This window comes from Ictidomys tridecemlineatus, chromosome 1 (genome assembly GCF_052094955.1).
Source record: "Ictidomys tridecemlineatus isolate mIctTri1 chromosome 1, mIctTri1.hap1, whole genome shotgun sequence".
NCBI lineage: Eukaryota > Metazoa > Chordata > Mammalia > Rodentia > Sciuridae > Ictidomys > Ictidomys tridecemlineatus.
In genome coordinates, this window is record NC_135477.1 from 150,242,624 (window position 1) to 150,258,205 (window position 15,582).

At 44.1% G+C, this 15,582-nt stretch overlaps 1 protein-coding gene across 8 annotated transcripts in view; it reads left to right on the top strand.

The window, feature by feature from the left end:
- The first annotated feature begins 4,107 nt into the window (after positions 1-4,107).
- Positions 4,108-15,582, top strand: part of Fam193b (family with sequence similarity 193 member B) — a 31,677-nt gene continuing 20,202 nt past the window's right edge. For 2 of the 8 annotated variants that reach the window (XM_021731600.2, XM_040273432.2), the window contains exons 1-2: positions 4,437-5,491; positions 10,326-10,386. Coding sequence is in view for 3 of the 8 variants with exons in the window: in XM_021731602.2 (XP_021587277.2) it covers positions 4,216-4,425 (210 nt within the window). In the remaining 5 variants the exon portion in view is untranslated. The other 6 variants (XM_078049056.1, XM_078049054.1, XM_021731599.3 and 3 more) reach the window with 4 other exon arrangements.

Sequence of the window (15,582 nt, forward strand, 5' to 3'; positions counted from 1 at the left end):
GAGATTGGTGTGACTTGCCAAGATGTCAGTCAAAGAGATGTCACAGAGACATCTCCAGCAAGACTCTACCCTTGAAACCTTATCCCTCTCTGATGTCCCCACTATAAAATAAAGAAACCGCGGGCTCACAGGTCTCTTTAACCAGCGTTCTCTTTCCAGAGTGGAAGCTGACCTTTAAGGTCAAATGTCTGTGTTGTGTAATTTTTCACGCCTTCTTAGCTTAATGTTGCAGCCAGCCCATTTAAACGCAGTCTGTCTCGCCCGTGCAGGTCACAGGCAAGAGTTTCTCCTTGTATGTTCTCCCCACTAAAGTTGGCAGCTTTCAAGTGGTCCAGTAACTGGCCAAAATAATGTAACTGAAATGTTATCTCCCAAGTATAAAGCTGCCCGTGAAGTATTGTACATCCTTCTTAGAGGTAGGGAATATAACGTTCAGTACTTGTCTTTCACTTTGTAAAGAATATCTCGACACATCTGCTATGGTTTGAATATGTCCCTCAGGGTTCATGTGTTGGAAGCTGTGCCCTTGTGGTTATGTTAAGAGGTGGTGAGATATTCAAGAGATGGTGGCCTAGGGGAAGTTTGCAAGACTGGCTTCTCCCAATTCTCTGTCTTCCTATTGAGGGAGACAGAAGGGCGGCTCAGGCAGCCAGGGCAAGATGGAGAATGAGGAGGTCAGGGGCAGGGCCAGAACAAAGGAGCATGGAGAGGGTCTTCTGATGAGGTCAACTTCCTGCTGGACAAAAGTGCTTGTGAACACAAGTAGGGGGACCCAATCAGAAAGACACTTCCATATTTGTGCTCATAAGCACTAAAATGGGTGGAGGGGACACCAATCAATAACAGAAAGCATGGACAGGGAGAAAGATAAGGAAATGAGGAAATCCCAGCTCTGAGGCCCCTTCTCTTTGAAAAAGTCTGTTTCTATCACTTTTACAATAAACCTGCTGCTTGCTTGCTACCTATGTGTCCTGTTCTTCATTTCTTTGCTGAAAAGAAACAACCCAGCATCCCTAGACAATAACACTATCTTTTTTTTAAACCTTTATTTATTTATTTATTTATTTTTATGTGGTGCTGAAGATCGAACCCAGGGCCTCACACATGCTAGGTGAGTGCTCTACCACTGAGCCACAATCCCAGCCCGACAATAACACTATCTTGCCATGTAATCTCTTCATTCTGCATATACTTCTACATTCGTGGTGCCATTCACCATGAGGGCTTCACCAGAGCTGAGTTGATACTGGTACCATGCCCCTGAACTTTCAGAACTATGAGCTAAATAAGCCTCTTTTCTTTATAAGTTACTGACCTCAGATATTTCACTATAATAACAGAAAATGAACCAATACAACACCCAAGACTTCTAAATGGTTCACTAAGTAGACAGATCCCTGTATGTTGGAAGTCACCCATGAAATATGAGTGAACCCAATCAGCATGGAAGCCAGTGGGTAGGAGAGTCTGGTATATGGGAACTCCCAGTAGCACTCCTGCTGGTGAGACTGCCCAATACATGTGATATTCTACCCAGCTCTGCCAGGTTCAGCACTGCACTGGAGTTGGGTTGACCCACTAGAGCCACACAGACACACAGCCTCTCAGAGATGGGTGTGGCTTGCCAAGATGCCAATCAACTGCAAGACACCATGAAGCAAGACTTCACTCACTGAAACACTATCCCTGCCTTTGATGTACTCTCCCTTAAATAAAAGACCAGAGCCATTTTCTAGTTGCTCAGGTCCAGCTCCTATGTGGACTGGACCTATCAGACCTCTGCTTTCTCTTTATCTAATTCCTGGATCTGTCTCTTACTCCTTCACTATTTTCAGACTTTATTTTTCTCAGGTATCTTATTATCTCCTGAGCAGGAAACTGCCATGGCAGGGTGCTAGCAGCCCCACAATACCTGTACATTTATTTGTGGGATTTATTATCCATCCTCTGGCACACACATCATGCCTCACCAAGTCATCTAGAAATCTGTTACATTCTGTTCTCAAGTTCCATCAGGATGACATCACCAAAGGCATGGCAGATTGGCCACAGAGCCATTGGAAAGGTGATTTGGTCAAAAATCCTGGCAAACCAAGTGTATCCAGAGAGTGACATAGCCCAGAAACATAAAATGAAGGTCTACTGCTGCCCCTGTCAGATGAAAGCAGATTATTACTGATGTTTGTTACAGTAGTCCCTCCATACCACATGCTTCACTACCCACAGTTTCAGTTACCCAAAGTCAACCATGGTCCAGAAATATTAAATGGAAAACTGCAGAAATAAAATTTTAAATTATGAGCGTTCTGAGTAACATGAAATCTTACACCACCCTGCACTGTCTTGCCCAGGATGTGAATCATCCCTTTGTTCAGTATATTCATGCTTTATACACTACCTGCCTGTTAGTCACTTAGTAGGCATTTGGTCTGAGATCTATTGCCATGGTATCACAGTGCTGGTGTTCAAGTCATCCTTATCTTACTTAATAAAGGCCCCAAAGCACAGGAGTAGTGATGCTGGCAATTTGATTATAGTATATGGCTATATTATTTCTGTTACTGTTACTGTACCTAATTTGTACTATTTAATGGGCAATTATTAAACTCCTAGGCCATACCTTTATCATAGGTATGTACATATGTATAGGAAAAAATATAGTGTGTGTGTGTGTGTGTAGAGAGAGAGAGAGAGAGAGAGAGAGAGAGAGAGAGAGAGAGAGAGAGAGAGAGAGAGTGCACGCTTGGTACTATCCTCAGTTCAGGTATCCACTGGAGGTCTTGGACTTAATCTGAAGGATAAGGGGTTACTGCTCTATACAAAAGTAAGCATTGACTCTCTGGTTGACTGTTAAAAGTCAATAACTGTGCCAATCTGCTCCAAGAAGGACCATATCTGGAAGAATACCTACAACTGAAGTCCTTACCAGAGTAAGTTTATCACAACATTGTTCTCCCACCCCCTTCCCCCAGTGCTGGGGATTGAATCCAGTGCTTCCTTCATGCTAGGGGAGCACCCTTCATCCCTGACCTCTCCCCTTTCATTCTCTAAGGCTTTCTCTCTTCTATATTGGCCAAACTGAAGAAACAATGATGATATGATGAGAAATACTCTACATCTTTCAAATCTTTGATAGTGGCACTAATTCCTATAATGAGATGATGTACTATTTTTTATTTATGTTATCCATAGTTAAGGATACAGGGCTTTCCATTTAGTTCTTCAGGAAGTCAATGTCAGGACTCTGTTCCTGTTGGTGATATCTATAGCAAAACTACACATATAACCATTTCAGAACGTCACTGGACCAAACATGAGGCAGACAGCACTCAAAACTTTTTTTAATTTGTACCTTGTATACGTATTATATATTCCCAAGAAATAGGAGGGGGGAAATCCTATTTAAATTAAAAAATTTTAATGTTCTTTTGTGTGCCACTCAAAATCCTTTCTTGCACATACCACTTTTTTGGAACGCTGAACTAGCACGTGCCCCAGTCATGTCATTTTTATCACACTGGTTGTAATTATATATTTAACGGTCCACGTTCCACGTTACTCCAGGAGAAGGAGCTGGGTCTGGGTACAGCAGTCCTAAGCACACTAGACTGGATTGGATATCCAGTAAACCATGCATTACGAATAAAGATACAGTCGATGCCTTGGTCTCTTTTAGCTCAAGCAGACCTCGAGCCCAGGATCTCTGGCTGGATGATGCTCAGCAATCTTTCACAGGCCGGCTTTAGCCTCTAGGTTTCTCCACTGCAAAATGGGAATGATCCGTACCTGACTCAAGTGCTGCTGGGAGGAGTCAGGAGACGAGTGTGAAAGTATCGTAGCAGAAATTAATTCACTCATCCATTTAACAGGCAATTATTAAACTCCTAGGCCCTCGCAGAGCAGCTGCCACAACAATACAAACGTTTCTCCGGCAAATCGCATCCCTTAAGACCTGTGCGGGGAGGGCTGGGAGCTGGGGTGTCTCACAGGCCGACTTTCCTTCCACCGAACTTAGGGCGTGGACCTTATTAAAAATGGCGCAGAAAGCGTCGGGGACCAGTGCGGCGGCGCAGATTCTGAGTGCCCTCTGACCTCCTGGCAGCGGGCGGAGGGGGAGCCGGGCACCGCCATATTGGCTGTTGTCCTGTGAGGGGAGCGGCGGCGGCGGCGGCGGCGGCGGCGCGAGTGGGGCGAGGGAGCGGCGCGAGCGGCAGCATGACTCGGAGGCGGAGCAGGCCGAGCGGCGGCGCGGGCCGGCGCGAGCGGGCGCGGGCCGCGGGGCTGCAGAAGCCCCAAGCACCCGAGCCCCCGCCGCCGCCGAGCTTGGAAGCGGGAGTGGGAGCAGGGCCCCCGGAGGCGCCAGTGGAGCCCGACCACGACGGCCCCAGAGAGGAGGACGAGTCCAAGCTGGCGTCCGGCCTGCAGGTAGGAGCGAGCGAGGCGACTCCGGCTGGTCGGGCCTTTCACCTCCCCGGAGCGGGAGTGGGGCGGGGTTGGGCATGGACCATCCTGCCCGGCTGGGGCCGGAGCCTTCCCCCAAGTCGGGAGTTGAGGCTTTCTCCCCCTGGGGTGGGAGTGGAAGCTGAACCCCTCTCTCCAAAGCCGAGACTTGGCAGGTCCTCCTGTGACCAGGCTGAAGCTGTCCCCTCTCCCGCCGCCTCCGGGCTGGAGCAGAAGCTAAATGTTCTGGCTATACACCCACATTGGACTGGGCTTTGGTCTTGAGGCCACAGCTCAGCTTTCTGCCCTGGGCCCACCTGCTCCCCAACCCACCCACTGGCCATCTCAGGGCGCTGGAGTCTGCAAGGCAGCCTCTTGCTTGTTCCCCTGCACTGCCTTTAGCCGCTGCCCCTCAGCAGCTGTGCCCCCAGCATCAGTCTCCAGGGACTTCCTCCTCTCCCTGCCCAGCAAGGTAGTTGGAGCAGCCAGCCAGGCTGTCCAGAGGACTGTTTGGTGGGGCTCCTGACCTGAGGTGGAAACCCAGAAAAACTTGCCCTTTCTCCCCTCTATACTCACGTCCCACAAGGCGTCCCCGGCCCCACCCCTCAGATCCCTGGTTTGGCGAATCCTGCTGAGAGTGAGCAGTAGGAGGATTCTCGAAAGCTTCCAGCTTGCCACCTGGCAGAAGGTCACTTTCTTTTGAGCAGAGGAGATAATAGGAGGTACCCTGCCAGTGTTCACTGTGAGGCGGGGGTGGCAGGGGCCACAGTTGCTCTGGGAGGGTTGTGGTACCTGGGGCTGGGTGGCTCGCCCTAAGCTTGCTCTGACAAAAGAGTTTTGAGTTGGTCTTTTGGCTGAGCCTGCCAAGGAAGGCAGGCCCCTGCAGGAGTCTTGGAGGGTCGGATGCAGCGCCGGATGAGGATGAGGCGTGGCAGAAGATGCGTTTGGCTCTGCAGACACTGCATCGGGCAGCAGGGGACTCTGGGAGGCTGGTGCAGCCAGAAGGCATGGCTCTTGACAGCCTTCTAGTAGAATCTCTGGAATTGTGCATGTGAGTGGGGATGCCATTTGGGGTACTATTCCCAGAAAGCCTTCCCTGATCTCCCCAGTTGCGTCAGGTGCCCCCTCTGTGCCCACAGTCCTCTGTGCTTCCCTCTGGTAGCACTCCCCATTATGTGATGAAATGTTGTGTTGATCTGTCTATTCCCTGCACTGGACTGTGAACTCCACAGGAACCCAGACCATGTCATATATCTGATCTTCCATGCCTAGGCCAAGGCCTTGTCGACACAAAGATGAACTAACTAGGTAAATAAGAGAAAGAATGAATCAGCCCAGAGCCTGTGCTTATTATAACCTAGTTTTAGTGCTGTCTCCTTTGTATCTCAGATTACAGTGAGATTTTTAATTAATGAAGCTGTCATTGCTTATTGAGTATCTGAAGCCCCACCTTCATCCCCACCTCCTACCCTCAGCTGACTCCAGTTCCAGAGGAAACTCCCTGGGTTGGACCTGGAGACCTCCTGGGTCTGGCTTCCAACCCTGAGTCTGCTTTTTTCCTCTAATCTACTCTGTACCCCCTTTGGCAGTGCTGTTATCCAAAAAGGAGAGTGGAAAAGGAGAGAGCCTGAGTGATGTCTGTCATCTTCTCTCCTTCCCATTCAGATCATACAGTACTTTAGGGTCCCTGACATGTAGAGGAGCCGAAAAACTTGATGATGACTTAACCATTCAGTTTTATTGAGGACACAATTTTCCCAAGGGCTATAAGCTTTGTTAACTCTTCTGATATCTAGGTCTACCACATTCATATATTTGTGACCTGTCAATTCATTCATTTATTCTAATAGGCACCTGACATACCTTGCTCCTGACCTTCCCACCTCCCCTGTATTTCTCCAGAGCATTTAGCACAAATATGATGGGTTAACTATGGTGTAATTATTTGTCTGCTTTTATATATAAACTAAGATTGCAAAAACCAAGTCAGTCACCATCATACCCCATGCCCATTGATTAATAAATGTTAATGAACAAACTGAATGGGATATATTTATATATTTACCCTGTTTTTCAGATGAAGAAATAGAAACCCAAATAAATATTTTCCCAAGACTGATGATGTAGCTCAGTGGCAGAGTGCTTACCTAGTATGTGCAAGGTGCTGGATTCAATCCCCAGTACCACAAAAAATAAACTAAAATTGCCCAAATGACTTCCACTATAGGTATGAAGCCAAAAAAATTCACTCTTGTATTTTGGGGAATTTTTAATAGCTACAGAAATGAAACACATTGACAAACTGTGTTCTGATTGTGCTGCACTTATTTGCTGGAGGTGGAATCTGGATTCAAAAACAGGCTTTTGTGCGCTGGTGAAAAGTACGAATGAGAGGGTGGGGGATCAATCATTGTTCTGTCCACAGGCATGCCTTTGGTGAGGATTTCTAGCTCCCACCCCAACTTGAACATAGACTGGATAAGGAAAGTCAAACTTATGTCATATGGCAACCCCAGTCCAAAGGCAGCAAATAAGACCACTCCCAGTCCACACTTTTTTTAAAAATCTGTTTTTATCTTAATGTGAACTAGTATTTTTAAAAAATCAAGAAGTTTCCCACAAATCTGAATTCTTGCTTCTCAAAACTAAGACTATGGTAATACCAGGCCCACATCTCCACGAGATAGTAATCTATCTGAGTAGCACTGCTGCCTTTATGTGGCATGTGCTCTTTATGCCTCTCTGGTTCTTTCTAGGCCTCTTCACTCATTTGTATAACTGGTACACATTTAAATGTAAGACCTCAAGGTTAATTGAAATCCCAAAAGTCCTTCCAATTTTTTCAGGCCTCTAAACCACATTGATCTGATCCTTAAGAGCATAAATCCTTTTACTTCACGAGCAAACTAAAACAGGTACTGCCTATTAGCAAAGGGAAAAAAACACACAAAACTTAAAAACAGTTGAAGGAGACTATGGGGAATAGTGTTTACCAGCTTGAGTTGAACTCCCAGCTCTGCCTTCTGCTTTGTGATTCTGAGACCATTTTTTCTCTCTTTGAGCCTCATCAGTGACTGCACAAGAGAATACGAAGCAGCATGCAGAGCACCTAGTACATAGAGATTTCTCTGAGGTGGCAGGAACTGTGCCTACCAGCCAGACAAAGCCTAAATATCCTCACTTGCTAGAACTACTAGCTGTCTTTGGTCTCTCTTAGACTACTCAGCTGTATTCCAGCTGTATACTCAGCCCCCAGGAGACTTGCTAGAATGTAAACCAGCAATGAGGGGGGTGGGTGTAAGCTCATGCTGTTCTTCCACCCCTCATGTACCTCTTCAATGCTGATCTCTTTACAGTGTCCCCTGAGACTTTGTCCAGTTTAGTTTTAAGGGACTCTAGAGACCCCGTTCTCCTTCTGCTCAGAGGAAACCTGTTTCCTCAGGAATTGGAGCAGATGATCAGTTGGTCTCTATTAAAACCATCTCATGTTTAATTCACTCAGTAAGCTCTCTGCAACAGGTTCTTCATTTGGGATTCACAGAAGGATGAGATAGTCCCTACCCTTAGGGACCTCCTGCTTAGAATCCCACCCTTCCCTGAACCACTTCCATACTAGTGGGAGGAAGTGATACTGAGGGGGCAGCCCTGCCACACAATGGTTCTTTATAAGCCAGTAGAGACTTGCCGTGTAAAAATGCCATCAGTCTTTGAAGATGAAGGCTTAACCACCCAGGTTAATTTCCCTAAAATGTCCCAGAATAATAAGTTTAATGTCCATTATCAGATGGATACTTAAGATTCTAACACCTTTCCTTATTGTACCTAGAATTTTTCAGAGCATGGACAGTATTAATTCATCTTTGTGGTAATGTGTATGGTCTTTACAGGTCTGTTAAACTAAATTATAATTTAAAAATCAGGTTTCTATGACTTTATTCTTAACCCCTGTCCCCTCACTGGGCCATACTGACAGTCACTCATTCAGTTAATTCAGGCTTGATAAATATGCTGTGATGCCCAATTATCCTCTCTTCTGATGTTTATTCTGCAGACACTAACTGACCCCTGTTTTGTACCAGGCCCTGAACTAGCTGTAAAGGCAGAAGCAAATGAGACATGGTTCTTGCCCACAAGGGGCTCATGGTCTACAGACCATGTATATAGTAATTGCAGTAATGCTAGAAGAATGTATTGTATCAGCTTCCTCTGAGTAAAGGTTTAAATCATATCCTCGTAAACCACATCCTCATAACTGGCCTTTGAAAGTGTTTCAGTCAGCCTCTTGGTTTGTTTTCTCATGTTTGAAATGACAGTGAGTTCAGGCTCGCAGGGTTAATGTTAGGGTTCTGTCAAGCACTTCGCACAAATGGTAGCTATGGTTATTGTAGATGCTTGGTGCTGAGAATGCCCAAGACATGATAGCCTAGAGGCTGGATCAGAAAGGGCTTCTCAGAGCCTAATTTTCACAGTTGAGAAGAAGTTCTCCAGAAAGCAAAGTGGGAGAAGGAGGTCTAAAGAAGGAAAGGAGCACATACAAAGAGCCACAAACGAGCACTGACTGACTCATGGGTGAGCCTGGAGAGATCAGGCTGCAGAAGTTAGCAGGGCTCTTGTTTCACCACACCAAGTAGTTTGGTCAGTGAGGAATCAATGAAAGGTTTTAAGTAGGAAGTTGATCAGCATGTGCCTCAGTAAATCCTCTCTGATAACATGTGAAGAAGTAATTCTCAGTGGGAGAGGTACTGTGATTGCTTGATTCCACAGCTTCCTCACTCCTGCCTAACTAATCATTGGATCCCCTGTGCTTTTTTGGACCCTATCCCAGACCTACAAAACCAGAGTCTCCAGGTCTAGAACCCAGAAATCTATTGTTGTTAGAGTGCCCCAGGTATTCTGAATGTGGCTGGGTCTAGGAACTGCTGAATTGAGGAGGCCTAGGGTTTTGTTTAAAGAATGAGGCCACCCAGGAAGGAACTTTTTCATAAGCAGGAATAGAAACAGTTTTAGTTTTTTTTAAAAAAAGAGAAGCCTTCCCCCCATTTCTCCAGTTGTTGCCCTATTAATGATATTCAACTGCTAATTTCCCATAGCATATCAAAATACTTACCTATGTCTGTGATGTTCTATAGCCTCTGCTAAATGACTGGAATATAGTATCTCTTGGGACAAGGCTCTGCCCTTGGAAATCACACAGTATTGTAGAGAAGATAAATTTCAACTACTAGGTTATTGTGATCAGCTTTTTTCTAGAAAGATACAAAAAAGCGTTAGCTCATCCCAGGGTGAATCCCAATTCATTCTTCCTGTGGACTTAGGATGTGACACCTAAACTGAGGCAGGGGTTACAGCAGGTGTGACTGCATTACATATTTGGAAAAAAGGAATGTTTAATGGTCCTTCTTGGCAGGATGTGTAGAAGCAGAAAATTCTGAGCAGAGGCATACTTGTGTCCCAGGAAGGTCCTGCATTTGTGTCCTTTGGTTCTGTGTCCATGCTACCACCCTCATTCTTCAAACTCTAAGCAGCAACCAGCTGAGTAGCTGCATGCAGCATGGAGAAGAACATGTGCCATCCTAATGGCCATCTCCCCTTTATACTCTACCCAATACTCTTGACGCCCTTTGTGATTTCCCCCTTCATTCTGAAATGAGTAGATACCTCTATTTTGAAAAGTGATGTGGGGAAACTAAAACAGAAACAAGGGGCTAGAGGGACGACAAACACTGAAGGTTCTTATCAGGAAATTACAGCCATGTTATATAACGTGGACTGGGGGTTCAAAGAGTTCTTGAAGATTACTTGTCTAGTCCTCCATCCTGTGCTTCAAGTAATAAATTTGGTTTGGGCAAGTCTCACTTAGTAAGTTTCCCTGTCATTTCTTCCAGGGCAGAAGAGGAAAGAAACTAACGGGTATTGAGCACCTACTGTGTGCCAGGCCCAGGCCAGGTACTTTACATAATTTATTTCCTTCTGTCCTCACAACTCTGTGAAGTATGGTGTTATTCCCATTTCATAAATTGAGGGACCCAAGGCTCAAAGACATTCCAAGATCATACTGAAAATGACAGAACTAGAATTTGAACTCTCAACTGTGTCTCCAAAGTTCATGCTCTTTGCCCCATGAGAAACTTGGGCTGGGTTTAGAATAGGAAAGTGGCAGTTGGCCCAAGGATCCAGGTAAATCCGCAGCTTGGTTCTTTCTTGTGGCTACTTGTACCCAAGAAGAAAATTCAATAAGGTAGTAGAGATAGAGGGTCACGAGGGTCATATAACCTCAATGTCCTACCCTCAACTCAGCTTGTACAACCAGATTATATTTTCCACCAGCTGTCTTTATAATAATGAAAGCCTGTTCTACCTCCTAGAAGGGCTACAACCTGAGTGGGAGTTTGAGTAAAAGTTCCAGGCCACTGAGGTGGGGTTGGATTGGCTCCCTGAGAATTAACTGCAGCTCTGATTGCCAGCATTGGATTGGCCTGAGATTCTTATCTTTGATTACCCCCTCATTAGAGAATCATAGTGGTATAGCCATGCCTTCAGCATAGCATGCTGGGAAAGGGGCTTCTTTGTGTCAAGCAGCTGAGACATGAGCCAGAGGGGTTTTAAGTTTTTGTATATTCAGTGGATAGATATAGTATAACAAATTAGTCATTCCTTCAAGTAAAAATGGTGCTCCATGAAAAAGTGGTTTTCCCTTTGATGTTCTGTTTATCCAGGAAAAACTAGATTGTCCTAACTTAATGTGCTAGGTTCAAGCCAAGCCTAAGTTTCTGGACCTTTGTAAGTGACCAAGATCCACTCCCTGCCCCCAGAGAGCTCAAATTCTTCTAGGCATTTGGTGACGGAGAATATAGGTACTACACTGAAAGAATTAGTTCTCCTTATCCTGGTTCAGCAAAAATGTTCATTGGCTTTGACTAGGATCTTAAGGGATGCTAGGGAAGTTGCCAGAGAGGAGTAACACAATGGTTGACATGAGATACCAGCTCTGAGGAACCTTTGTTGAAGTAATGAATAGAATAGTGAGCAACAGTAACTGGCCTGGTGAGTTTTTCTAGGTTAGGTAATAATCATTTTCTCTGCTTCTCAAAGGGAATTTTAGGTACTATTATTGTCCTCTCCCTGTCTTAGTGACAGGGAGACTCTTGGAGTTTGTTGCCTTGAGAGGAGAGTGCTCTCATGGGCTGTTTCAGAATAGATTTTGGAACTTGTTGCAGAGTAGCTGGTTAGATACAGTATGTGTCTTGGGGAAAACCTGTGCAAACATACTAACACTTGGGACTAAAGGAAACCCCATGGGAGGAATGAGACCAGGTTCAATGCTGGAAATTTGATACAGCTTCAGAGCAATCCTTGGCAGTTGCCTGGTCTGGTAACCCAGATTATTCCCTGACACTTGTGGACAGAAAGACCAAGGTGAAAACTTCAATCATCCCCCCAAAGAGCTATCCAGATATGCCATGAACTATATCATTATTAATAATCACTGTTACCTGACTTATACCCACTGTGTGACAAGCTAGAGAGGCTTTGCATCAGCAATTCTCAAAGTACTGGTCACAGGATCCCTTTACGTTCCTAAAAATTATTGAAAGCCTCAAAGAGCTTTTGTTTATGTTGGTTATATTCATATTTTCCAAGTTAATTATTAAAGCTGTGAAAGTGTAAAAAATATTTAGTCAACATTCATTTAAGATTAACATGGACCAAGAATGGTGGCATGTGCCTAAAATTTCAGCAACTCTGTAATCCCAGCAATTTGTGAGGCTGAGACAGGAAGATCACAAGTTCAAGGCCAATCTGGGCAATTTAGTGAGACTCTGTCTCAAAATAAAAATATAAAATGGGCTGGGAATGTGACTCAGTGGTAGAGCGCCCTGCATTCAATCCCTAACACATGCGTGCTTGCGCTCACACACACATACACACACACACACCCCAAAGAATGTTCGTTTTCATTTTTGCAAACTTCTTTATTAGAGTAAAGCCAGTTCCTCATATATGCTTCTGTATCAACTGTTGCAGTATGTTGTTTTCTTTGAAGTATGTGAAAAAGTCCAGCCTCACATGGATATATGGTTAGAAAGTGTGGGATGTCTTAGTGGCCTTTCCAGGTAATTGTAGACATTTTTTGCAGTATGGAATCTGACACCACTATCTGAAATCTTTGTACCCATTTATGTTAAAATTCATTGTCTGTCTGACACTTGGAATGAATATTTTACCAGTGGATAATTCTGTAATCTCATGCTTTTGATCATTTGGAAAATAGATTCATTGAGTTTTGCAGATCTTCCAAATGTTTTTGTTTCATTTTATAATACCAAAAGATAACATTTGTTAATGTCATCACTGATTTCCTCAGAAAAGTCTTGGGAAGCCGTCAACCTCATAGTGATGGATACAAGTTTTCCCAAATTCTAATTTTTGCTTTAAAGCTTGAATTTTATCATTGACCACAAATACTGCCTGTTGTTTTCCTTGAAGTGATAAACTCACTTTGTTCATTTGTTCATTTTTTTAAGAAAATGTCTGCCCAGTATCTATATCTGCATAACAAATTAGTCATTCCTTCAAGTAAAAATGGTGCTCTGTGAAAAAATAGTTTTCCCTTTGATGTTCTATTTATCCAGGAAAAACTAGATTGTCCTAACTTAATGCTTCTCAGGCCAAGGCAGAAAAGTCTGGGCCTGGTCAGGTAAGGGAGCAGAGATAATGGTTTTAATGACTGCAGATGCCAGGCTCCTGGAACATGCAATTGCCTCAATCTAGAGTTCACCTGGCTCCTTCGCTGCTCAGGGGATGTGCGTTCTACAGCATGGATCCCTTGTGAATTATCTTACTCTCTACAGAGATTTTGGTTTTGTTCAGTGAAGCAGAATTATCTTGAAACCTTTTTAAACAGATCCAAAATTACTAGAATCCCTAGACCTTTTCTCCTTCCCCATCTTTGCTAAAGCTAAAACTGTACTCCCCAGAGACTCTAAAATTTAATCCAAGGAGAGCAGGAACTATTACAAGGCTGTTGGTTTTAAAATCATTTCCAGGCTGGGAACACAGCTCAGCAGTGAAGTAGTTGCCTTAGCATGCACTAGGCTCTGGGTTCTATCCCAAAAGCCACCCCAAAAAAAAAAAAAAAAGGAGAAGGAGGAGGAAGAAAGGTTTAATTCATCAGCCTTTTTGATGAAGAAAAATGTGGATTCATTCGATGAACATTTATTGACAAGGTTCAGTTTCTTTGTGTGTGGAATACTGTGCCAGGTGATAAAAATACATCTTGAGACCAGTGAATTAAAAGCCTAGGTTGAATGATTCTTCAAGGCATAAGGGATCATGACTGCCAGAATTTGAAAAATGGCTGGAGATTGCAGTCAAAGGGAACCCTGAACGAAGAACTTTTCTTTCCAAAGCAAAAATGTGAAGGAACACAGCTACTCATGAGGCTCAGGCAAAAAATTGCAAGTTCAAGGCCACACTGGGCAACTTAAAAGAAGACTCTGTCTCAAAAATAAAGTAAAAAGAGCTGGGGGTATAGCACAGTGGTAGAGCACTCATGTGTGAGACCCTGGGTTCAATCCCCAGGACTTCTCACCCCTCACAACTTTTTTTTTTTTAAAGGAACAGTCATATTACTGATAATGTAACATCTCCAGGGTTTGGAATCCTCACTAACCCTGGCAAATACCCTGATAGATGAAACTGTCAGAAAAGTTACAGCTCCACAGTGCATTGGTTGTACCCAGAAGGAGCCACTCAGGGCCTAGGTTTAAGGGTTGGCCCCTCTGAACTGCCTGGACCTGAAAGCAGGACTTTATTTGCTGAACTTGGGAGAGTGGGCAAGTTAATTTCTAGTGTAAATTTAATCAGAACAAAACAGCCAAGGGGTGCTGATAATGAAATGAGTGCTTACTCCCTTGGATCCCTGGAGCTAAGTGATTTGTATCTCTAATGTCACTTAGTCCTCTGGGCAACTTTAGGCAATACAGGTGGTATCCCTACTTAGAGTTTAATTAGCTTTCCAGGCCCTGTGTTTCTTCCTTTACCTGTGAAGACAGCCTGTCCTATAAAGTGACTTCTATTGATTGCTGATTCACTTATTTTGTGTACCAATTTGTCTCGAGAGATTTGCATCATTTCCATTAACTGGGGGCATTTCATTAATGTCCATTAACTGGGTAGAATCCCTGAAGAATACGCTACTTTTTCACTCTAGAAATTGGAACCATTTGAGTACAGATACAGGGTTGGAGAGATGTGGGCCTTTCTCTGCCAGAGGTAATTTCAAGCACCATCTCACTAAGCTTCTTGGTAGCTCTATTGACATGGGGACACCTCACAAATCTGATTGAACTAGTATATGCCCAGCTGAGCTGTGCTCTGAGCCAGGCCCTATGTTGCACTAAGAATCCTGACAGGAATCAGACCTGGTGCCTATGCCTGGTAGAAGGAACAGAAGGTACAGGTAAATAAAACAGAAGGCCCTAGTGTGACCAAAGCACAGTGTGCTAGAGGAGTGTGGGGGAGGAGAAATGAATTGCAAATGGGACTCTCCAGGAATGCCTAGTGGAGGCTGGATTTAAGTTGGGCCTTTCAGCCCTGCCTAACTATTCATTGGGAAACACTGGATGGAAAAGCTTTTTAAGCAAAGGATCCATTTTAGCAAAGTTACAAGGTAGGAAAGTACATAGAGTATCTGGGAAAATTAAGGATGACTTCATGAGGACAAGGTCAGAGATTAAAATATTTTCTGACAAGTCACCTTACATTCATCCAATATGAGAAATTCTCACACTCCATAAATAACAGTGATCATTTTTTGTTTCCCATTGTTGCCATCATGTAAATGATTAGTGCCGTATGTTGAGCAGAATATTATTACATGTCTAGACTATCACATTATTGCTAGACTATCACATTTATTTCTCAGCTAATCCTGCAATTAGGACTTAATCTCACTTTACAGATGAGTATACATAAAGGATAAGTAGAATTTAAAGTGATGGTAGCCCAGGATTAATGCCAAAGCTATTGTTTTTTCTACTGCACCCCAGCGCCTCCCACAAGTACTTCGGCACTAAATACAATCACAATGGTCACACACTTCACTTTTGAAAATTATGTTTGCTTTTAAAAGAAAATAAA